The sequence below is a fragment of the Amphibalanus amphitrite genome, unplaced genomic scaffold, assembly GCF_019059575.1.
Source record: "Amphibalanus amphitrite isolate SeventyFive unplaced genomic scaffold, NRLGWU_Aamphi_draft 000037F_arrow, whole genome shotgun sequence".
NCBI lineage: Eukaryota > Metazoa > Arthropoda > Thecostraca > Balanomorpha > Balanidae > Amphibalanus > Amphibalanus amphitrite.
The window spans coordinates 1,420,153-1,443,685 of NW_024881533.1; the positions used below are offsets into that span (position 1 = coordinate 1,420,153).

The 23,533-nt window shown below is 48.3% G+C and overlaps 1 protein-coding gene across 1 annotated transcript in view; it reads right to left on the reverse strand.

Annotated features, from left to right (window-relative positions):
- Positions 1–19,014, reverse strand: part of LOC122372851 — a 56,953-nt gene extending 37,939 nt beyond the window's left edge. Inside the window, exon 1 of the mRNA XM_043350490.1 lies at positions 18,562–19,014. Coding sequence (XP_043206425.1) covers positions 18,562–18,676 — 115 coding nt within the window. The 5' untranslated portion in view covers positions 18,677–19,014. The remainder of the gene's footprint in view (positions 1–18,561) is intronic.
- Positions 19,015–23,533: the final 4,519 nt, after the last annotated feature.

Here is a 23,533-nt window from a genome sequence, read left to right on the forward strand (position 1 = left end):
ATGAATTGTTGCATTCCTGCGCGTAGCTTCAGTCATTCTCGTAGTAATGATGGCCAATTGAACACCGTATTCCGCCGTTTCCAAACACACATCTTCACATCTGATCCAACTCTCCCAACGATTCGCCAGATACAATTTGTCGGACACATGTATCAGTGTTTTGTTTTCAGCACGGTTTATACGGCAGTGTATGAAGGTCGATCTGTCCTAGTGGGTAGCAGGTTTCGGTCAGTCTGTCCCAGTACAGTAGTGGCGGAACACCTTCAATTAAGGGAGGGGGGGGGGGCACTGCCGACTTTTGGTCCCATTCTTTCCATGCAACGCACCCATAGGGCTAATGTTAAAATGCCAAAATCAAAGGGGGGCACGGTGCCCCGGTGCCCTCCCCGTTCCGCCGCCTATGTCCCAGTAGGTAGCAGGTGACGGTCGGTCCGTCCCAGTGGGTAGCAGTGGTGGTCTGTTTATACAAAGTGACGGTCGGTCTGTCCCAGGGGCAGCAGGGTATAGGTACGGTCGGTCTGTCCCAGGGGCAGCAGGGTATAGTGACGGTCGGTCTGTCCCAGGGGCAGCAGGGTATAGGTATAGGTCGGTCTGTCCCAGGGGCAGCAGGGTATTGGTACGGTCGGTCTGTCCCAGGGGCAGCAGGGTATAGGTATACGGTCGGTCTGTCCCAGGGGCAGCAGGGTATAGGTACGGTCGGTCTGTCCCAGGGGCAGCAGGGTATAGGTATACGGTCGGTCTGTCCCAGGGGCAGCAGGGTATAGGTATAGGTCGGTCTGTCCCAGGGGCAGCAGGGTATAGGTACGGTCGGTCTGTCCCAGGGGCAGCAGGGTATAGGTACGGTCGGTCTGTCCCAGGGGCAGCAGGGTATAGGTACGGTCGGTCTGTCCCAGGGGCAGCAGGGTACCTATAGGTATACGGTCGGTCTGTCCCAGGGGCAGCAGGGTATAGGTACGGTCGGTCTGTCCCAGGTAGCAGGGTATAGGTATACGGTCGGTCTGGCCGCTCCGGACGCCGGGGGTGCCGATTGATCAGCGGTGCGGGACGGAGGACAGGGAGACAGGTGGATTGTAGACAGGTGCAGCCGCTCCCCGCCCCCGCACCGGGAAAAGGGGCGGCGGCGGCCAGCCGGCGTGGTTTGCCGCTCGGCTGGCGCAGGTAGCGGGACGTTCGGGACGCTCCCGGCCACGGGCCAGGTAAAGCGGCACGCCGCCAGCTCACTAAGCCTAAGGGCTGGAGACTGGAGTATAAAGCTTTTGGCATTGTTCGTGCTTATATGTTCAGTTGATAAAACTCTTTGAACCGGTTTGCATATATTGGCGGTGGCGGCATCAGGCGTCCCAGTAAAATGTTGAGCGTGAACAAAAAGAAAAAGAATGCTTTGCCCTTCGTCTCCGGTAGCACCATAATGAAACTCTCACTGGCCAAGGTGTCATCAGCACTAGCTGCATAGCTCTCGCAGCTCACAATGCATGCATAAATTTCGGCGGCGCCTGGGTACAGCCGCGCCGCTGTCGATATTAAACAGCAGCGTGACGCGCGGCCAATCTCGGTCGCCGGGAGCAGCTGGGGCTCGGGGAGCACGCTGTTCATCAGGCCGGCCTGTCACGGCCCCCAGATAAGGTCGTTGGGAGCACATCGCGGCCGTTGTGGCCGACCAATTGGGCTGTCCGCTTAATGACCGCCGTCCGTACAAATCACGGCGCACTGTCGAGCCGATGGGCCGGCCGGGCGTTATGAGAGCTGGTGGCGGCGACCACTGTCAACACTGCCGAGATTGCAGCGGTGACGGTGGTCCCCTGGTGGTCCCAGTCGGGGACACCCCGCCGCGCGGGGACAGCTGGTGGGTTACCGGGGCTCTCATCATTATATCCCGGTACCATACTGCCGGCTGATGACAAGAGAAGGTCGCTCATCTCCATTTTCGGCCCAACTCCATTACCGCTTAGGTATATGTAAAAGTGGTGTTCTTTTGGAGTCCCATCCTAATCTCTTTTTTTAATCCCATCAAACATCAGTGTCTACAAGTAAAAATAAAAATAGCAGGCAGAACAGGAACAACCTACAAAAGTTTTTACACTTACTTTCGTCCTGAAAATCATACCTACTTTGTTCGTAATGTCCTTGTTTTTCGGTGGGCTGACGAAAGAAAAGCGAAAAACAGAGTCATCAAATGAGGCTTATGGAAATGTTCAGCCTGCTTCTGTTTTCTTGGCAAAAGAAAATATATTTTGTTACAGCAATGCGTAGCTCAATACGATGGTGAGATTGATGAAAACATGAAGTAGTATTGTTGAAAACTGTTACTTATAATTGAGCCAGCCCAAGGCTCTATATGGTTATATAACGCCATGGGCTGGCTGCAGCGGCAGCTATCGGCCCGGCGCCCGCTCGGCTGGGCGGCCGTCACTGGGAGGGCTGAGACCAGCTGGGGACCGTGATATGGCACCTTATACCTACCTATCACTGGACGCCGACAGCCGCCGCCGCGCCACCAGGGAGCTGCGCCACAACTGTCCCACTCGCGCCGGTAATTGCCAATTACCCACGCCAATATTCAAAGGCAACACAAGGTCCGGCTTATTTGCTGAGCAACGGCTGGGACGTGTACGCCACTAACAGGTTTATTTGATCCATAGAAAGGTGGAGATAAGATATATGTGTGCACATAGGTACAGGGTACAAGAAGAAAAGAAATCATATAGATGTGGGCAATATGCATTAGAATTGACGCACATCGCCAGAGATAGCATACCTATAGTTTACGCAGATCAATACAAAGGTACACATAGTTGGAATAATGTTGCGTTATTTATCACCGTGCTATAATCTAACGTTATTCGTCAACTAGAGAAATAACTAGGCTGTACGCTTCTAATATGAAGCTGCCCTCCACTGGTTGCCCAAGATCACGTCCAAACTGGCGCTAGTTGCAGGGGAAGAAAATCCAATTCATAACAGTAAATGCTGGTTTATATTCCTCTCAGGTGGCTGTTGCCGACAGAACAATGGTCCTGTCTGCAGCGCCACCGGGTGCATATGTAACAAATATTGACCGCGGTGTGTCGGCGGAGCTGTCGTCGGTGCCGGCGCGGCGGCGGCGTCCCCCGGGGCCTGGGAAGGGCCACCTGTTGGCGCGCGGCCGGCGAGGCACTCCCTGTGTACGCAGCAGTGTGGTGTGGGCCGACCATCGATTGTTGCCACCGCAGCCCGGCCCGGTATACGTCGCGGGACCGTGATAAGATAGCGCCGACACGGCCCCGATGTGTTATCGCGGTCTGATAGGTGCACGGGGCCGCGGCCAGCACGGCTGACCGAGGTCGGCCGGAGGGCCGGAGCAGGCGAGAATGATAACTGGGACTGGCGACAAGACGGAGAGGGGGTACCGGAAAGGGGCCCGTCAGTGGACACCAGAGAGGCCGGGTCAGCGGGGTCACCAGGGGCCGGGTCGGCGGGTCACCAGGGGACGGTTCAGCGCGGGGTCACAGGGGCCGGGTCGGCGGGGTCCCCAGGACTGGAGTTGGGCCAGTGGTCGGTCACGAGGGGCCGGTCAGCGGGGTCACCAGGGGCCGGGTCGGCGGGGTCCCTGCAGGACTGGAGTTGGGTCAGTGGTCACCAGGGCCCTGTTTCACCGGTGATAGCAGCACGCTGCTATTACATGTGTCAAATTGGGTTTCCATGGAGACGTCAACAAACCTTTTCCTCCAACACTACACACATCCCATAGTGGATGAAATAAGATCATTTATTAATACCAATAATCATAACATCAAATTTCTTTGGATTCCCGGTCATAGCGGGATAAGTGGAAATGATCGAGCTGACCTGGCAGCCAAACAAAGCTTGAATGACCCCCCTCAAAATCAAATTAGCTGCCCAGTCAATGATTACCTTAACGCAATAGCATTAGCCTCTAAAAAATCTTTCCAACTTGATTGGAACGTAAACCCACATTTTCACCTTTACCCTATTAAGCAAGAGGTGGGACATTGGCACTCCTCTAGTCAGGATACTAGAATTAAGGAAATCATACTTGCACACCAAAATTACGCATAATTACAATATAGAAGAAACGACTCCTCCAAACTGTCACTATTGCGGGGATGACGTCAGATATAATATAAAACATTTTCTTATAAGCTGCCCACAATACCTATCAACGTTTTAGACAACCATTGATTGATTACACGCAAAGACAGAATAACTTTCAACATCGAAAATATACTAGGAGATACCTATCCAGATTTGCTAGAACTGCTTTTTAACTTTTTGCACAACACAAAACTAGAAAACTCCATTTAACACAAGGTTTGACGGAGCCCGGGACATATCCTGGGGTCCCAACAGGGTCTCGCCCGGTTCTCGACAGGGATCCCATTTAATGGTTGAGGCCCACTCGAGACACAGGATTGGTCGGTCCTAAACCGGCTGGTTATTAAGCCTTTCAGGGGGGGGGGGGAACCTGTTCGGCCAGCTGCCGCCGGGCGTTAAGGGCTCCCCTATGGACAACCCTGGTGCCGGGGGGATGTGGCTCCCCTCCCTCGCCACTGGGGCACGACAAGGCCTGACCGGGCTTACTGAACGCGACTTCCCGACGTTACCAAGTTCTAACGTGACAACCACTGAGTCGCAGCGTCAGCTCCAAGAGCTACTTCATTACCGATGGAGTAATATGGAGTGATATAACGTAAAGTAATTACTTCTAAAGGGATTTTTCCTGTGCAATTTGGCAAAAACGCACAGGTTTTGCCCTCTTGGCTAGGCACCAGGTTTTTTCTAGTTAGGACTTTTCCTGGTAGAAATCATACACAACAAACACTCCACGAAACAACACCACACAACAACACACGGAGATACAGCTGCAAGACATCAGAAGTAAGTACTAAAATTCATTTAAATCTCGGCCTTGCCACTCTGGCCTTCTTTCCGGCTCTCCCTAGCTTTCCTCCCACCGGACGTCACATGAGCCGGTATAACGTAGCTATTTGCCTTAGTCGCTAGCCTTGGGCCGGTCTTGAATAGCCGGTGGTAAAGTAACGTAAAACGGAAGATCTGGCTCATTGCCAGCTATTAGCTTCCCCTCCCCGGTATGCCTTAGTGCAACCGGGATGCAAAATTCAAAAAAAAAATAAAAAAACCAGAAGTGTGACGTCAGCTCGCGAAATGGAATAGCAGCGTGCTGCTATCATCGGTGAAACAGGGCCCAGAGTTGGGGTGGGGTCCCGTTCGATTTTGCGCTGTGGCGTGACACGGTCTGGGCGGGCAGCGGCTCGGAGACGTGCCGTCAATACTGAACCACATGGTCAGTCAGCCATCATTCGAAGGACACAGCGACACGGGAGGCACTTACCTTTTGGAAAACTGGCACCAAATCGAACTTCTGCAAGCCCACACAAAGGAGTGCTTAGCTATGCTAATGCACTGCCTTGATTGCAACACTTGGAGCTCGTAGGTAGGTATGCGTTCTGGCCCCCCTTTCTCTCAGAAAATAGCTTTGACTTCTATCGAACAATGAATTGTCCTTCGGCGTCAGCTTATCTGAGTCCCTCGGCCCGTGTCAATATCTTCCGCTGTCGAATACTATCGGCTGTGAGTTGCAATCGTACAAATCACTGAGAGTCTACGCTTGAAGCACCGCTGCACCTTTGATGGAATAGGTCACCTCTCAAACATGTGCATGGATCTGAGTGATGGATCTACGATCTCAGTGGATCGCGAGACAGATTGCAGGTTTGGATCTATGATCCCACCGAATCCGGCGTCAAAATATTTATCCTGGATCTATGATCTCACAGAATCTCACGATAAATCAAGAACATGGATCTATGATCTGAGTTGATCCCACCATGCACACCACTTGAAACCAGGTTTCCAAGTGTTTCCATGTCAATCAAAGTGCCATAAAACTATGAATTATGACGTGTTATAACATAAAATCACTAAATAAGAACGTTTGTGAGTTTCAACGAGTGATCTTTTGGGATTTCTGTGTTGACCAAAATGAGATCTATGATCCCACTAAATCTCAAACAAAAACACTAGATTCGGATCAATGATCCCTACGGATCTCTCGATAAATTAAAGAGCTGGATCTATGATCCCGACGGATCCGAGATCAGGATCCGTGGGATTAGATCACAGATCCATTTTCTCGGATCCATGCACATGTCTGTCACCTCTACCTATTTGTGTTAGGCAGCCCAAGTAACCACAACACATGTAAGCAACTCTGAACCTACTAGCGCAGTATTGCCATCGAATTAACCCTCGCCCCGCTGGGGGGGGGGCAAGTTGCCCCCCCTGTGGTTTTTCCTGAACAGGAAGAAAGCGGCGGCGCGTAGCGCCGCAAAATTTTCAGTACCTTCCTGGCAGGGCTGCGGAGTCGATGGATTTTCGGCGACTCCGACTCCGACTCCGACTCCGGCTTTCAAAAACCAGCTCCGACTCCGACTCCGACTCCGGGCAGAATTGTCGACTCCGACCGACTCCAACTCCCGACTCCGACTCCGCAGAACTAGCAGGGCTGCGGAGTCGACAGAATTTTCGGTGACTCCGACTCCGACTCCGGCTCGGGTTTCTAAAATCGACTCCGACTCCGACTCCGACTCCGGTCACAACTGTCGACTCCGACCGACTCCGACTCCGACTCCGACTCCGACTCCGCAGCCCTGCTTCCTGGGCATCAATTTGACACCTTCACACAAAATTTCAAGTCTTAGGTCACCTTAGGTCAGGAGTTATTGAAGTTAAACTGAGGTCCTGTTCGAGCAAAAATGAGCAAAAAACATGAAATCTTGAAACGCTCACAAAAGCTACAGTTAGGGGAGAGTGGGGCAATGGCGACACCATAAGCATTTTGCTCAATAGCTTAGCTATTTGAAGCTATTTTATGGTGATTTTGACTGTGGTTAAAGCCAAAGGAATAGGCTTTCAGATAACACCCAGTTTTAGTATCTCAGATCACTGATGACAGATTCAGAGCCTACGCGAAAATGTGGTGAAAAATGGAGGTGCAAAAAAGCGAGGGGTAATGCCGGCCACTAAGTGCAATAGCACAAAAAATCGAAATATCGTCACTGGTATTCATCCTTAAACCGTTCTTTCGATGGAAATTTAAGTGAGAATTAAGAAACGACAACTGTATTCAGTAGTTAACAGTGCACTGCACTGCAACACAACATTGCACTCGCTGCAACACAACAGCGCGGCGCCAACAGAGCAGCAAACTAACACAACCGTAAACAGCAAGCAAACTAACACAGCCGTAAACACAGCAACCCGAAACGTTGAGCTTGCACGACAGAAGTCGCAAACAAAACCGCGTGGAGTCATTCCGGACACGTGTCCGGTATTACCCCGAGGTCCGCTTTATTTTAACCCGCGCACCGACGGGGGTCTGCGCCAACTTCGCACCGACGGGGGGGGGGGGCGGATGACCGCCCCCCCTGAGATCTCGAGAACGAAGCAAGATAGCGACAAGCGGTAAACGGCATGGGATACGCACGGTCAAGATCTACAATTTTTACTCAGGTCATTTTCAGGTCAGGTCAATGATGACGTCACAGGGGTCGAAAAATTCAAAATGGCGGCGCTAGATATGGAGAGAGTTTTTCTCGAATAACTTTCGAATTAGTCAAGATAGGAGCAAACTAAGGGCATCATCGTGATCCTCTCGTCAATCCGCATCGAATGATATATATGTTGACCTCGAAAGGTCAAGGTCAAAGGTTGACCTCAGGTCACGTGACCTCGAGGTCATCATGTATATCATTCGATGCGTCTTGACGAGCTGAACACAATGAGACCATCCACGCGGCTGTATCTTGTTCCTGTACGGAGTTATTGGCCAAAAACCTTTGGTGACCTTTGATGACGTCACATGACCTCACAGCTGCCCAACAGCAAAACAGACCTCAAGGTAGTGAAGGTTGATCGTATATGAAGTCATGTATGGTATATGGGGCCATTCCGACCCGTTTTAGTGGTAAAAATAGGGAGTTGATTTTTCCCCCATTGACTTATAATGGGGAGGTCGCGAAAATGACCTGACCTTAGGTCACCGACATCAAAATTCCGAGATATACAAATTATAGCTACTAATGACCTTATAACATCCTGCGACTTTCAAAGGCCTCCGACATCTACTGTAGCTCTGGCACGGTGACAAAGTTGCAAAAAAGTGACTTGAGGTTGGGTCATTCAAAGTGACCATTCAAATGACCATTCAAAGTTGGGTCATTAACCTGACCTTTAAAGGTAGGAGGTTCAAACTTGCACACCATGTGTAAAATTGATGAGGGAGTAGTCGTACCAAATTTTCCCGCTATTCGCGAAAAACCTCAGGGGGGGCGGATATCCGCCCCCCCCCCCCCGTCGGTGCGCGGGTTAAGAAAGCAGGCAGCAGTCAAAGGCATTGCGTCGCAAACGCCTCACATCCAGCAGTCGCCTAAGAAAGGCTTAATTGAAGGTCATTGCAAAGCAGCACTTCTGAAAATGCGTTAGGGGAGAGTGGGGCAAAGCGGCCACCCTAACGCTTCTCACGATGCCAACGCTTGATTTTTAAACTTGGAAAGATTCTTTCTATACCAATGTGATCCCTAGTAAGTTGCCTTTTATTTCAACTGCGTTTTATTTCCAAAGGCGTTCACATATGGAAGATATTGACAAAACTTTAAACCTATGCATATTGGCCACTTTGCCCCATACCCTGGGGCAAAGCGGCCACCGCCGTCTTCTCAAGTCCCGATATGAGAAACAACATAGTTGCCTCATGTACGACTAGGGTTTTGATGGTGACAAGGTTTAAGCGAGGATGGATGTTCACTTTATCATCTTCCACCTGTAGGTATTCAAAGAAAGGATTTTCATGAAAAAACATTTAATTGCATTATTTGGTAACTCATGCAACTGAAAAGTGGCCAAGATGAATGCACGACGACACATTTGAATATGAATAATGTTTTTTATCCAGATGGAAACAACTTATGGCCAATTGGGGGATGGCCACTTTGCCCCGGCCACTTTGCCCCGCGCATACCGTCCGAGACAAAAATATTCCAGCTTAGCTTTTAGTGGGGTAAAAAACATTAAAATTGATAGAATGCATGTACGATAACCATGCAATGCATGGACAAGAACGCTTATAAAAAAATCCAAACGGTTATGGAATAACATACCATTTGAAAATTGTAAACATAGTTGGTAACCTGGCAAGAAATGCTTTTCCGTGTTTCACAGAACAATGGTGATGGGCCTGAAACCCCGGTCTGGCTCATTCGAACGACCGTGAAGAGAAGTATAATTGGAAACCATAAATTGGAACTGACGCCAGCTACGAAGGGCTAAAACGATGGGTGGCCGCTTTGCCCCGGGTGGCCGCTTTGCCCCACTCTCCCCTAACACATTTCACAGTCAGCAAATAGATGCAACAAAAATTAAAAATCAGATACGAAAAACACATTTAACGCTATAAAAATGAAAATAATGAGCTACCGTGACAAACTTGCACCACGTGCTAGAATGGCGCTCAACTGAAATGTAAACAACATCAGCTGATTAGTGATGGACAAAGTACTCACTAGAGACGGGTGGCCGGCATTACCCACCGTCCGCCATTGCCCCGCTCTCCCCTACAAAGCAGTTTCAAAGTTCTTTATATGTTCATGTAGAACAAAGGCGGCGCTACAAAACTGGTATCTCGGATTTTCAAAATTTTGGAATTTTGAACCCCAAAAATAAAAAAAAGATTTTTTTAGAACACGCAAAAAAATCCATTTTTCCCGAATTAAAAACGGTATATATGTGATAGTCCCTGCGCTCTTCTATATACATAACAAATTTTAAATCGATACATCCTTTTTTGGCCAAGTTATAGCGAAAAAAACTGTTCAAAATTGATGTCAATTTTTTTTAACTCAATTTCTAGCAATTGTTGACCACGTAGCGCAAAACAAAGACCACCATTGAACTCCCCGTGACGAGCTGCATCGAATCAATACCCATTTTATGCAAAAATATCAACTTTGAAATTTGACCTAATTTGACCTGACCTTGACCTGACCTTGACCTGACCTTCACAAGAACATAATCTAAACTGACCCCAAAGGCTGTCTGACCCACATAATCGCATTTGGCATATAAAATGGACCATAAAACATGCATCACATGCTATTTTCATATTGTGACCCTCAGTGACCTGACCTCTGTGACCTGACCTGGTATCAGTGACCTCAAATAGCAGAATATGTGTTTGACGAACATTTCCTCATCGATGATTTTCAATGAAATGCATTTTACTCGATTTTACAACGCATTTCTTTAAATGCCTGTAAACGGTGAAAATTCTATATTTAACCTGACCTGTGACGTCATCGGTTTGACCTAGGTCAATGAAATTGGGTCACAAGGTAGTTCCCTGTTGGGGCTATCCAACGCCGTTTGCCGCTTGTCGCTATGTTGCGTGGTTTTCGAGATCTTAGGGGGGGGGGGGGCAAATTGCCCCCCCCCCCAGCAGGGCGCGTTGCTCGGCAGACCCCAACGGGGAGCGGGTTAAGCCAGTTGAGGGGGGGGGGGATGCCAAGGAGTCGTGGTATTGTTAGGTAGGCATTTTTTAACTGTCGCAAGTTCTAGGACAGCTCCGTCGGGATACTTACCGGAAGCAATATCAAACATACATGCGAAACGTTGTAGATCGATACCGAGCCGACTAAGCCGTGGTCGAATATTTCTTCATCGCAGGCGTCAATGTCCTGGTCAATAAAAATAGTGATATGTGCTTGGAGCGAAGCTCAACCAGGAAGTATACCAGCCAGAAATACAAAGCAATAACAAGCAATAAGCGCCACATAGTGGCAAAGGTGTATTGGTTCCATCCTTTGTCATCTGTCCCAGCCTTATATGTATAACTGAACGTCAATGCCTGCAGTCATCCTCGAGACATGGCACAAACAAACGGCAAAGTTTTTCTTTCTCAGCCCCCCACCCGTTCCATCAGCCAATGCTGGGTTAACTAAATTGGGACAGTGACTTCAATAGTGAACGGAACCAAGGAACGCGGGGACGAGCAGCAAGCGGATCACCACCAACAGGTAACGGTGTGACGCAGATGACAGCACAGCACACTGTCATGGCGCACAATGAACAGCAAGCCATACTCATCAGCAATGAGCCGCACTCAGTGAACAGGGAGAGCTCCCAGTGAGCAGTGACACCACACCCAGTGAGCAGTGACGCCGCACCCAGTGAACAGTGACGCGCCAGCGCGGCGGTGGAGCCAGCCGCACGAGTCGGGGTCGTGTCACGCCCCCGGCGCACCGACCGCGTCACGGCGACACGGGCCTGTGACGCTGGCGTGTCACACCCACTGTGACGGCTTTCTCCGAATACCCCGGTGGCTGTCCGCACCAGACAGCGGGACGGAGGAGCAGTGACACGGGCAGTGGGAGGGAGGGCGGAGAGGTAGGCAAACTATGTCCTCTACACTGCCTATATCGGCCCTGTGGATCCTACATAGACTGACGGCCGAGGGTGCAGCGGCGACTGCTCGAGAAGAAAAGTGACGAATGACGCGAAAAAGTTGCACAGGAAAAGTCGTCTTTTACAGTTGGCGTTCGTGCTGAAGCTGAATGGATTCATCAAACAACAGATCGAACGCCTTCAGTCTTCATCTGCATGGTAAAGGTGATAAAATAAACAATTTTCCGAAGTTGTCAATTTGCACTGCAGTCTCTGATAAATCGACAAGCCATTGCGCTTGTCATGCCAACACAAGTCGATCAAGTGCAATTTAATGCTATAAAGTTAACTGCCTCACTTTGTACGCATCCCATAATCAAAATGTCAATTTTGTAAATACGCTATACGAATTTATATATTTTCAGGGATGTTTGCAATAAGTCACCTTTTTCAGTGACACGGATAATAACCCATGATTTTGGATATCTAACTTCTTTACTTTAGTTGGCCCACGAAGTTAAAACGACACAAGAGATTCCCACAAATAAGGAACTTCCCGCACCACTGCCGTTAGCGAAGTTTGGAAAACAGTCAGTCTTCCGAGTCCCATCTTTTTTTATTATTATCTTTTTATTTTTTTTTTTATTTTTTTAAAAGAAATACACCGCCACCCATGAACAGGTGACCAGGAGTGCCCCCGCCCTCGAACCCAGCGACAACAGAACCCTTACGTTAACACCAGAAAAACTGAGGAGATAAATGTCGCGGCACTCCCTGCTAAGAAAGGAAATAAACTAAACACAAGCAAAGAAGAAATGAGAGGAGCCAGGGATTGTTAGTATGGCATACGAAGAAGGCAGAAAGTAGTCAATGGACTAATGAGCCATTGACTGAACCTCCCACTACGATCCCGAAATGAGCATTCATACATTCATACCAGTGTTCGCCACGGGCCGGGCCAGCCCAACGGGCCATGGGCCGGGCTGGGCTACGGGCTGGGCCGGGCCCCCAAATATCATTACTTAACGGGCTATGGACGGGCCGGGCCAAGAGCTTTGTGGACTATGGGTTTTGCGACTAATGTCAATTTAAGAAAATTTGGAAACTGATGCAAACAAAACCCACTGGGAAAATACTAAAACTAAACCAAATTTAAGCAATGTGAAAGAAAACCTATTTCATATTGAATTTTGGGAATCTTGAGAATTATCCAATATCACATCATGTCACACATAGGAGGGTTTTCATAAAAATTCCGCAACCAAAAAGATCAGAGAATCTCTAGCATCATTAGTTTGTTAATAATAGTTAAAATGTAGTTATCAGAATAACTTACTTAGCACTACAACTCCAAAAACTAAGAAGCCACGCAACAATGATGGGCTACAGGGCTACATTAAGTTTACCACTTATGTATGGCGATAGTGAGACAATTCCAACACAGTCTTCTTTCCTTCACCGACGGCTTTTTAACGAACAGAACCTTAAAAGGATACTCACGAAACACACTGTAAGTAACGAGGAATTCTACAGAGTATTTCGCGATGAAAGCTTCCTTAAATGTCCATAAATTTGTCAAAATAAATCACAACAACAACCCATCCCCTTCTCAACAAAATTTCCGATCATGGCGCTATGTGGGCGCTATGTTTATGTGGCGGCATCTATAGGTGGTAGTATACACCAAGATTACTTTACTACTCGTATACACAGCAGTATATCAAATAAATACGTTTTTTAAGTTAGAATCAAGCTAAAAAACAAAATGAAACAAATGGAAAATAAAACCTAGATCACGAAGTCTGAAAACTCGAACGAAAAACAAAATAAGAACTTGATTATATATGTTTTATTATACAATTGGTCAGAATCGCTACCTGCCGCAGCTGCGACAATCAAGAAGTGTTCGCTCATTTTCAATTGATGATGATGATGCGTAAAAGTCGCAAAAGTACCCAATGACATTTCAAACTTACCATGTTTTCTGCTTACGCTGCTAGCGATATCCATATCTTGAAAAGAGCCTAACATAAAATAGCAAGGAAAGCAGCAGATACTTGTCCACAGAGATTCGGTTGACACGTGGGCATGAATTGAAAATAGATTAAATCAGTTTTGCTGATAAATGGATGGATTTTCTCTTTTTTGGAAGACAGTGCTAAAGCTAGTGTCACCTATTCTGTATGCTTTCTCAGGCTTTTGATATTGCAGCATCAATGGAGATTGGAGTGAATTTAACAGCAAGGTCAATCCCAGACATGAGACAGATTCATCAATTCCCATAAGTCAAGCTTTTTTCTGCTGGTAAGTGCTGGGAAGTAAAGAGTAAGTTGCAAATACTTCCTTCAAGTATGCATTAGAGTCACCAATTATGCATGATAATGTTCACACACATCAGCTTGCAAGATAACTTTACTCATAGAATGTGGTTAATATAATCATGTTAACTTTTTATAGGTGTGTAATCATGACCTAATTGACTAAGGTGCTTGCTGTTACTGTTAAAATTTGTGCCATAGGTACTTGAAATGATTATATTCATTGAAAAGAAGGGAGTCATGATTGTCATGTTAATATTCATGCAATTTGAATTGTTCTCAAAATAGTGTAATCAATCATGCTTATTATAGCAATAGACTAAGACAATAACTAGATTGCTATTTTTGACGGGCCGGGCCGGGCTGGGCTTGGACATTTTGCCAAGAGCGGGCTACGGGCTGGGCCGGGCTCTGAACCCATGGGCCCGGGCCGGGCTGGGCTGGGGATTTTGGGGCCCGTGGCGAACACTGATTCATACATACATTGGGTTAGGGGGTTTCCGTGCATACAGGTAAAAATTAGTCTGGTCATATATGATGCTGGTGTTTTATGCCGGTGTGACCCGGGGAACTCTTCCTCCAGCTAAGCAAGGCTTGTTGCTGGTCGAGTCCCCAGGTCACAGCAAAGGAATGTGGCGTATGGTCTGAATAGGTATATTGGAGCATATTTGTTTGAAATCCTTTTTCAGCTCAAGAGGGACTTTATAGAGCATGTTTAAATTTGAATTTTTGGACTTAATAACTGACTCGACTAAAATGACTTGAGAACTTTATTTTTGCTATGTGTATCTGAGGATTAGTTGATTTTTTGTATGTCTCTTTATGATTTGTTTTGATGCTTCACGAACTTCTGACAACAAAAAATGGGGGGTTATGATACTGTTCCAGAGTCTAGGACCTTGCCAGAAAGCAGTTTTTGTGCGATATAATTTTCGTGTAAATGTCTCTTTAAAATGGTGTATGTTTCTTGTTTGGATATTTGGGTCATCCTGCAGATAAAATAGTGTTTCAAGAGATGGCGGCAAGGTTCCATTTAACTTTCGATGCATGATTAGAAGAAGCTGTTGTTTGGCGATATCATTTACTTTAAGAAGGTTGAGCGTTTTGAAAATGGGATCAGAGTGAGCGAGTTTAGGCTGATTGTCAATAATTCTGATGATGCGTTTCTGAAGGATTTCAATTTTGTTTAGGTATGTTGGGAAAGTAAAGCCCCATACGACGGTACAATAGTTTATGTAGGGCAATACCAAGGAGTTGTAGAGCAATAAAAGTGATTTTTTGTCTAATAAGTACTTGATTCTGTTAATGATTCCTATATTATCGGCTTATGGCTAAGGCAAGATAGTCGATATGGGTAGACCACTTTAATTTAGTATCAATGTATACTCCCAAGTATTTTACTGTGTCTTCCCTTTATATAGAGTCATTATTTAATTGTATGTCTAGATCAAATTCATTACTTGCGTTACTGTATATTTGATATATGGTTTTTTGAGTGTTAAGGGTAAGCTTGTTCATTTGTAGCCAGGAGCAGATAAGTTTAGCTTCGCAGTTAATGATATTTTCAAGGCTGTTTTTGTTTGTTGCTTCAAAGAAAATCGCGGTATCATCTGCATAAAGGAGAAATTTTACGTATGTTTTATTAGTGATGTTTGGTAAATCGTTAATATAAAGAAGAAATAGCAGTGGACCTAATATGGAGCCTTGAGGAACCCCAATTTTTACTTTTTTGAAATCTGATTTGATTTCCTGGTACTCCACACATTGTAATCTGTTCGTTAGGTATGATTCAATAAGATGAAGCGATGCACCACCAAATCCATAAATCTGTAATTTTTTAGTAAAATGGAATGATCAACTGTATCAAAGGCTTTCTTTAGATCCAAATAAATACCACAGGTAATTTTGCCAGCTTCCAGTGAAGTAGTGATGTAGTCTTGGAGCAAAAGTAAGGGCATGTAGGTAGACTTATTCTTTTGAAAACCAAATTGAGACTGATTTAGAATTTGGGCATCATGAAGGTATCTTGTCATTCTTATGTATATGATCTTTTCAAGTATTTTAGACAGGTATGGTAGAATGCTTATAGGCCTATAGTTACTAAATAACTTCTTATCCCCAGATTTATAAATTGGTTTTACCACTGCAATTTTCAGTGCCTATCTTATCGGAATGCACAGTAAGCTTTCAGACATGATCAAAGCAACATAATAAAAATAGGCGGTTCATATCCAGAATATACTCATCACTGCGTAATTTAGCACACACATGGAGCAAAGCCGATAACCAATTGACCACTGGCCATGCTATTGGTGTTTAATGAGTGGAAAATATTTGCCTATCTTATCTTCTTTGGACAATGATGTCCACGCTCAGCGGTGCACCCAAGGGTGCATTTGCTTGTCCTATATCAGCGGCTAAAAGTTCGGTAAATGCCTGTGTGAAAAAACCCTACCAATATATCGTTTTTTTGTGTTTTTTTTTTTAGCGGCTGATCCACCTATGTAGACGCATTGATACCGTGTTTGTGCCTTCCCGTGTTACTGTAGAAACCGCTCTATGTATGGCGCAGGCCGTGCCCGGTGTCAGTCCCACCGGATTCCCGCCACCCACCCCACTGCGTCTGTGCCGTCTCCACGTGACGTCCGCACCGGAGTGCTATGTGCGGGCTGTTGCCATGTTCTGTGCCCACCCTGTGAGTGTGTCCGCACCGTGTTGTGTCCGACAGTACACCGTGGGTTCCCAGCGGGGTAATGACGGGAAATTGTCGGCGCCGGCCGTTCCGCCGGCCCTCCGTCAGTTCCCTGCACGGGGTCCGGTCCGTCCACAGCGCGCTGAGAGAGCGGCGCCGGACCGGCAGAGGGACAGCACGTGCAGCCGGTCCGACGCACTGTCCTCACTCCGGGGCACCGGTAGTGGACACCGAACACCTACCGCGGAGTCTATAAAGGTAGGGTGGAGCGCCGAGCAGCCTCCGTCCAGCGCCCTCAGCATCCCGGCCCATTCATAAATCACAGCAGTGATTCAGGAAACGGCCGCCTGTGACGACCCGCTCACGAAATCGGCCGCCGTGAGCTGCGGCTTCCGGCGGCGAACCGTGAGCCGCAGCCGTGATCACGAACTTTCAGCGTCACGACCCGCTGCGTCACGGACGAACGCCGACGCGGCTGCGGTTCCGTGACGCCGCACTGGTCTGGAGCCGTCTACCTGCCCCGGGCGGCTGGTGTGCAGACGCCGTGCATAGGCAGACAGGCTGTCCCCGGTCTTCAGACCGCACCGTATCCGTGACGGCCCTGGTGATATACGATGCGCTGATCGCATTACACGCTCCACTCCTCTGCCGACGGAGCCGGTGGAGTCCCACCAGGATGCGGCCTCTAACATGGTCCGTGATCGTAAAGAAAGGTCGAACGACGAACACAAGACGTCGCAAAATTGCACTCCGACTGTGCAGAGTGTGTGGCCCAGCCAGCCGGGCCGAGCGGTATAGGATCTGTAATCTGTATAGGGCTGTGTCTGTACCACGGGTCTGTCACCAGGGCAGGCCATCGTACTAATTATGTGTCGCCAACCGTCGCCTGGAACGTTTCTCCCTCTGCGACTGATAAGTAGAGCTGCAAATCTTCCTTTGTGTCCGCCATCAACGTATCATACCGGAACGGCACGGCTATGCATCATCTTACTTACCGTAACTGGAGATTTGAAACGGGTCTGAATCACTCCACTGAGAAGGCATTGATACGAGTCGGAATACCCCACTGCCACTGAGCCACGTCATCAGAATGGCCCGTCGGGCCCGCAGTATACCAGTTGCCATTCCCATGCATAAAACATGTGATCAGTGGCCGACACCAAATGCAATGGAAAATCGGTGATAACTGTGGCAGCCCTCTCGCGGCTATGTCAGCCCTGTGACAGCTGTGTCAGCAGTGCACCGCTGTGACAGTCCTGTGTCGGGCCTGTGTCGGGCGCCGCGCGGTCTGGTCTTGCGAGGTCGGCGGGTCTTTCAGCCGCAGTGCCGGCTGCCAGTGTTTGGAGCGGCTTTGCGAAGGCCGCGGCCCAGATATTGAGGCTGGGGGACACGGCACGTGACACACGCAGCTCCAGCCAGCCCGGCGAGCGGCGGTGGAGTCTGGATTGGGATCGGGTGGAACTGGAGCCGCTACTGGAACTGTATGTAGTGGACATGCAAGTACGACGGGCACGTAATCGAATTGAGCAAAGAACTTTGTGATGTTTGCTCCGGGAGGGGCAGCATTGATAAAAAATATTGATTTCTTCGTGTAGTGAGTGAAGTTTTCTAAAAGCGTAGAGAGTAACTAAAACTGACGGCAGCGAACGAGTTTTGACCTCTTCCTGTTATGAATCGGGTTCATATCTCGTGCGCGTACCGCACCCGCCGTCTACTCAGCTCAGCCAGCATTGCACGGCGTGTTGACCCGCTGATATTTCACCCAAACGGTAAAGCTTTGCAACCTCATATCGGTAGGTCAGCGTGGCAAATTCATGGCGCTCGCAGTCAAACGTAGTAGATCTGTTCCCGATAGCGCGATGGGTATCAGTCACAAAGGGCCAGCGCCGCTGCAGGCTCTGGTTGTGGTCGGTGATCGGCAGGTCGGCAGGTCGTGGTCGCTAATCGGAGGTCGACGCCGACCACATTTCAAACCCCCCTGGGTAGCACGGTAGCCCCCTCCCTCCCCCTCCCACACACACACGCACATACACAGACAGTGCAGCTCAACAAAATCCCCTCCCCAGTCCCCGGCGCGGGCCGGCACCGGTCACTCACCATTGAAGGCCTCGAACTCGGCCCAGTAGGGTGTCGCCACGGCCACCACGCCCACCACGAACGACACCACCGCCAGCAGAGACGAGCCCGCCGACAGCACAACGTTGCTGCCCATCTCGGCTGGGCTGCGGTCACCGCACGCCGGGTAAGTTAGCCGCGAGGCAGACACTCAGGGCGCAGAGTCACACCGCCGCACCAACGGACTCCACAGGGCACTGCCCACAGGCGGGCGCCCCGCGCCACAGGCCTCCCCCACAGGGCACAGCCCTCAGGTGTGCGTGATCCCGAGCGGCGCCGCCGACCGACACGCAGGAGGCACAATGCCACGACGGTCCACTCACGACTCACACGCCCGCACACCCCGCACTGCCCCGCGCGCCGCCCCACTGCCCCGCGGCCGGCCCGCCGACCCTCCGCGCACCTGACTGCGCTCACCCTGCGTATCGCCGCTCTACCGGCCCGCGGGGAGGCCGCAGGGGCCGCGCGACGCGGGGTGGTAGAGCGCCACCGGACAGCGAGCCGCCAGCCGAGCGCAGCGCGCCGCCGGCGGCGCCTTTGTCGAGTGTGAATCCGCGGACGGTGACGGCCGGGGAGGGGAGGGGAGCGGACAGGAGGGGAGGGAGGGTGTCCACTGTCCGTACTACAGCGGTATCTGGCCGCCTCACTATTGTCGTCTTTTGTCTGCCCCTGCGCATGTGCTGGGGAGCCTTCCACCTGACAGGGGCTGAGGGTAAACTCTTTAAAGATATATAAATATGTCCAACACAAAACCAGGTGAAAAATTAACCCGCGCCCTGGTTGGTGGGGGGCTATTTCCCCCCCCCCCTCCAGACTTTTCGATATATCTCCAGAACCGCTGCGCCGATCGTCACCAAACTTTCAGTACCCTCCCGGGCAGGGTTTCGGAGTCGGAGTCGGAGTCGGAGTCGGAATCGCCCAGAGTCGTGGCAAGCAGCCAGGAGTCGGAGTCGGAGTCAGAGTCGGTCAAGCTGCCTCGACTCCGACTCCGGAAAATAATTAGAATCTGTGATATCACTTTTCAGTTTTTTCCAGTTGCCCGCGGTAGAATTCGCTTCCGGCGATAAATATTGCACTAATCTTGTTTTTGTTCTAAATGACAAACATTGGATGTTACAAGTTTCAAGTTATATCATAATTTGGTAGCCAAGTATTTTGCATGCCTGTTATAACTTCCACTATCTGAAGTATTTGACGAGTCAAAGACTTATTTTTATTTTCCTCGTTTATGCTCCGAAAAGTATCAACACGTAGGAATGACCGACATGATGGTGATGCTCGTGTTCGTGATACGGCCGCCTCTCGCGCTTCTCGGCGGGTTTCCACGCTGACCGCTGACCTCTTGTGGATTCAGCTGCGTCCACGTGGGAGAAATGGTGACTGCATGAAGGAAACCAGAGAGTAGGAGCGTTCTCCCCGTGCACGTAGACAGTAGCGGCGGAACACCTTCAATTAAGGGGGGGGGGGGGGGCACCGCCGACTTTTGGTCCCATTCTTTCCATGCAACGCCCATAGGGCTAGGTAACGTTAAAATGCCAAAATCAAAGGGGGGCACGGTGCCCCGGTGCCCTCCCCGTTCCGCCGCCTATGCACGTAGACCTAGCACGTGGCGTCATATCACGCAAAATTTTGGCGGCCGCCATTGCCATTCGTATCATACCCGGAGTCGGAGTCGGAGTCGGAGTCGGAATAGCGCTACCACGACTCCGAAACCCTGCTCCCGGGCATTAATTTTGAACATTGGGACCAAAAAAAAAAATTACAAATGCTTTGATAGGTTGGCCGGAAATGACGTCAGAGTGACGTCATGTTCTGCCGTTTTCGACCAAAAAATTACGCGGGGAGAGCTGTCAGGCATATAGCATTGAAAATACAGAAAATTATCAGACATAAAAGCTGTAGAATTGACAGGGCTACAAAACTGCTATCTCGGATTTTTTTAAATTTTTGAGTTTTGACCCCCCAAAATTTTTTTTGGATATATTAGCCAAAGAAATCAAAAAAGTTTTTTTTCGAATTTCAGAAAAACCGGAATAGGTATATAAGATAGTACCTACCGTATTCTATCTACACACCAAATTTCAGATCGATGTCTCTTTTTTGGCCAAGTTATAGCAAAAAACAAAACAGTTTAAAAATGACGTCAAATTTTCCAACTCAATTTTTGGCAATTCTAGACCACGTAGCGCAAAACGAAGACCACCATTAGACTCGCCGTGACGAGCTGCATCGAATCGATGCCCATTTCATGCAAAAATATCAACTTCAAGATTTGACCTTTTTTGACCTGACATTGACATGACCTCCACCAGGAAGTGACCTAAACCGTTTCTGATGGTCATATAACCAACACCATTCAGTTGAAAATGAAAAATTGCCCATTAAACATGCATCGCACAGCCCTAGTAACATTGGGTTAATGTGCTGGACTCTTGGTGACCTGATCTGTAACCTGACCTGGTATTATCAGTGACCTCTGATAGCAGCATACCTATATACTAGGCAACTGGCGCCCTATCGCTGATTTTCGATAAAATGTGTTTTACTCGATGTTATAGTGCATTCCCTAGAATACCCGTGAACGGCAAAACATTTTATCTTTGACCTGACCTTTGACGTCATCGGTGACCCCGAGGTCAATGAAAATGAAATTCCTTCGACAAATTTGACAGGCCTTTCGAACGCCGTTTGCATTTTGCGGATCCGTCCAGTAGTTTCGGAGATATGAAAGGGGGGCAAAAAATAGCCCCCCCCCACCAAGTCGCGTTATAAACAGGCCCCACCAGGGCGCAGGTTAACCCGCACCCGGCTGGGGGTCCTGGATTTCCACGCCTGGCTGGGGGGGGGGGGGGGTGTTTCAACAATCCTAACTCGGCTCCTGGGCCACGTAGCGATACGCGGAAGGCGGCGTTAGAAAGAGCTCCATGTGGCTATAGAAAGCCGTTTGAATTTTTAAAATCGGTCGGTAACATTCCGAGATCTTGGGGGCCGAAACGCCACCCCCAACGGGTGGCAGGCTTCGAGAGCATCCTACGGGGTGCGGATTCGAAAGCGGCATTCGAAAGAGCGTCAAAAATAATGAAGAACGTATTTTGATCAAATTAAGGTCATGTACAAAATCTGATCACCAGAGGTCACCAAAGATCAAAGCTTCTCTATTTCAATAATTTTTTAGAAACCGGAGCTAAACTCGGGATCCAATAAATATACAGCGCCTGGGAACAGTGCATTCAATAGCTCTTTTAACGCTCTTTCTGGCGACCGCCCTCAGATTTAACCTCAGATTAACGGTTAAGCCTCCAGACAGTAAAAACTTTAAAACAGTCGTTTTTACAAAAAATCTTTTTTCTGCAATATCCTATTGACTCAAGAAAGGCACGACATTGCTTTTGCCAGCATCGTGATCCTCTCGTCGAGACGTGTCAAACTCACATGAGCTATAAGTTGACCTTAAAAGGTCATTTTGAAAATATAACCTCAGGTCCAGCTCATGACCTGATCGGAGAAAGTCAGGCTGCATAGGTATCAGTCAATCCGTACCGTATCGTCGAGCTGAATTCATCTACCTATATACGTCTTGACATCGCCCTAGCAGGTCGCTGCCAAAATTTATTCTAAAAAACTGATGGATATTTTTTATGACCTGAAATGACTTCAGGGGCATGAAGAGGGTCATAGTTGGCAATATTCCAATCCAGTGTGTCATTTCTAGCTGCGCTAATCCCTTGGTTCATGGTTGAGTGTTTAGTTTGACCTCCTTCCGCAATAGGCGTATTTTAATTTTCTCTTATCGACTCATATAACTTTCCAGGCGGGTGGGGGGGGGGGGGCATTTTTTGTCCCCCCTTTAGTTTTTTCGATATATCTCTAGAACCGCTGCGCCGATCGTCACCAAACTTTCAGTATCCTCCCGTGAATATAGCTATTGCAAATTGTGACCAATTTTTTTTCCAAAGGCTATGATAGGTTGGCCGCTAATGACGTCGGAGTGACGTGACGCGGGAAGAGCTGTCAGGCCTACAGCTTTAGAGATACAGAAAAATGTTTCGACATAAAAGAAGCAGAATTTAACAGGGCTACAAAACTGCTATCTCAGATTTTTGAAATTTTTAAATTTTGACCCCAAAAATAAAGAATAGGTTTTTTGAATATAATAGCCAAAAAAATCCAAAAAGTTTTTTAAATTTCGAAAAAATGGAATATATGTGATAGTCCCTACCGCCTTCTATCCACATACCAAATTAAAGATCGATACCTCTTTCTTTGGCCAAGTTATAGCGAAAAAAATGTTCAAAATTGATGAAGTCAAATTTTCAAACTCAATTTTTTAGCAATTCTAGACCTCGAAGTGCAAAGCAAAACAAGGACCACCATTAGACTCCCCGTGACGAGCTGCATCGAATCAATACCCATTTTATGCAAAACTATCAACTTTGAAAATTTGACCTTTTTTACCTGACCTTGACCTGACTTCCACCAGAGAGTGACCTAAACCGTATCTGATGGTCTTATAACCAACACCATAGAGTTGGAAATGAAAAATTGGCCATAAAGCATGCATCGCACAACCTTAGTAAAGCTGGGTTCATGTTCTGACCCTTGGTGACCTGACTTGTGACCTGACCTGGTATTGTGAGTGACGTCTAATAGCAACATATGTACTAGGCAACTGACGCCCTATCGCTTATTTTTGACAAAATGCGTTTTCCTCGGTGTTATAGCGCATTCCCTAGAAGACCCGTGAACGGTGAAACATTTTGTCTTTGATCTGACCTGTGACGTCATCGGTGACCCCGAGGTCAATGAAAAATTTGGATTCCTTCGACAAATTTGGCAGGGCTATCGAACGCCGTTTGAATTTTACGGATCTTTCCAGTAGTTTCGGAGATACGGGGGGGGGGGCAAAAAATGCCCCCCCCCCACCACCGCGCGGAAGGTGGCCGGGAGGCCCACC